At 50.3% G+C, this 1987-nt stretch overlaps 1 protein-coding gene across 1 annotated transcript in view; it reads right to left on the bottom strand.

The window, feature by feature from the left end:
* The window catches only part of VOLCADRAFT_103899 (uncharacterized protein), a gene marked incomplete at its 5' end in the record, with an annotated part of 20461 nt that overhangs the window by 15105 nt on the left and 3369 nt on the right, over nucleotides 1–1987 (bottom strand). Inside the window, 2 exons of the mRNA XM_002948519.1 lie at nucleotides 1613–1738; nucleotides 1802–1984. Of these exons, the coding sequence (XP_002948565.1) occupies nucleotides 1613–1738; nucleotides 1802–1984 (309 nt within the window). The remainder of the gene's footprint in view (nucleotides 1–1612; nucleotides 1739–1801; nucleotides 1985–1987) is intronic.

The following is a 1987-nucleotide window of genomic DNA, read 5'->3' on the forward strand; positions in this document are numbered from 1 at the left end:
TATAATAGGTAGGGACTGTCCCAGGTGATGCATCACCTACGTATACGTAGGTGATCATGATCTAAAGTTTTACTGTGCCACGCATGGCCATATGGCCATGGCACACACAAGCACACACACCTCGCGACAGGATGACCATCATATCACCAGACCATGACTCCAGGAATGGAGTAGATAGATAGCAATAGGTGAGCCATATATAATCCACCTGGTAAAGGTGCTTAGGCCAGACACTTTAAATATCACTATACTGGTGTTTGAAGTTCAAGACTCTGTTAGCACCAAAATTCCTTTGTTATTATGTCTCCTGACTCTTACTATCCACATATCTTGATATTTACTTTTGCCACTTGACCATATATACTCCGTGGTTGAACACCTTTCTCTCAGCCTGCTTCACGGCTGAATAAAGAAAATGTGATCACCCATTCACCTAAGGGTAAGGGATGGCTAGTACATCCAGCTGCAGATGACTGGGTGCCCAAACCCTTAAATCCTCAATTCTGCGTGACCACCCTCTGTGCCTGGTATCATGATCAGGCCTGGTACCTAGCTAGGTATAGGTGCTCAACCGGTTGAACACCTTCCTGTCGGCCTGCTACACGGCATATGCATGCACAGTTGGCCAACTGATCACATCCACATCTATGGATGTGATCACTCATTTGCCTACAATAATAAGGGATGGCTACTACAGATGGCTGGTTGCCTGCCTGCTGCTGCCTTCTGTTGTCGATGTCAGCTTGCAATTGACATGCCTAGAATACAGGTTTGACTTCTCCCCAATATGCCGCATTAGGTAGCTCGAACTACCCAAGGAATTCCTTGCCTGAATAAATCAGCAGGTGAATATGGTATTGATGTTGCAATCAACATACCTGCATACGTACGACATACCATGCACGTGCACGACATGCGCATGCATCGCATGACGTGTCGTCGTCTGATACGGGCAGGATTTGAACCTGCGCCCTTGCGGATAGGAGCCTTAATCCTACGCCTTAGACCACTCGGCCACCGTACCACAAGAAATGAGCTGCTAAGGCTCATCTCATCATAGCTGCGCTTTGGACATTTCGCTCCCTTATTAGGACATACATTAAATCCCTTATACATACATACATATCCTATACATATTACATATACTAGAGCGCGCTGTTCGCGCGAGTGGGCCGTAGCTCCGTAGCATAGTGTAGCATAGTGTAGCATAGCGTAGCATAGCGTAGCATAGCGTAGCATAGCATAGCGTAGCATAGCGTAGCATAGCATAGCTATGATCGCATATGCTTGCATATCGCATAGCGTAGCATAGCATATCGCATAGCGTAGCATATCGCATAGCGTAGCATAGCATAGCGTAGCATAGCATAGCTATGATCGCATATGCTTGCATATCGCATATGCTTGCAGATCGCATATGCTTGCACATCGAATGTGGCATATGCTTGCAGATCGCATCTGGCATATGCTTGCAGATCGCATATGCTTGCAGATCGCATATGATTGCAGATCGCATATGCTTGCAGATCACATATGATTGCACATCGCATGTGGCATATCCATGTGCAGCCGCATGCTGTGCTGTGTTCCGCTGCTGCTGGAGCGCCCTTACCTCCGGGTCAGCACGTGCAGCCGCATGCTGTGCTGTGTTCCGCTGCTGCTGGAGCGCCCTTACCTCCGGGTCAGCACGTGCAGCCGCATGCTGTGCTGTGTTCCGCTGCTGCTGGAGGGCCCTTACCTCCGGGTCAGCACGTGAAGCTGCATGCTGTGCAGCATCACGCAGCTGCTGCTGCACCCTCACCTCTGGATCAGCACGTGCAGCTGCGTGCCGTGCAGCATCCTGCTGCCGCTGCAACAACCGTAGCTCAGGAAGGGCTGCCGCACGCTGCGCAGCTTTCTGCCGCCGCCATCTCTCCCGTACTTCTGCAGCAGAAGGATCAGCATCCTGGTGCTGCCCCTCCAGCTGCGTATCTGCAGCAGCAGCCTC

This window comes from Volvox carteri, assembly GCF_000143455.1.
Source record: "Volvox carteri f. nagariensis unplaced genomic scaffold VOLCAscaffold_10, whole genome shotgun sequence".
In the NCBI taxonomy this organism is placed as follows: Eukaryota; Viridiplantae; Chlorophyta; class Chlorophyceae; order Chlamydomonadales; family Volvocaceae; genus Volvox; species Volvox carteri.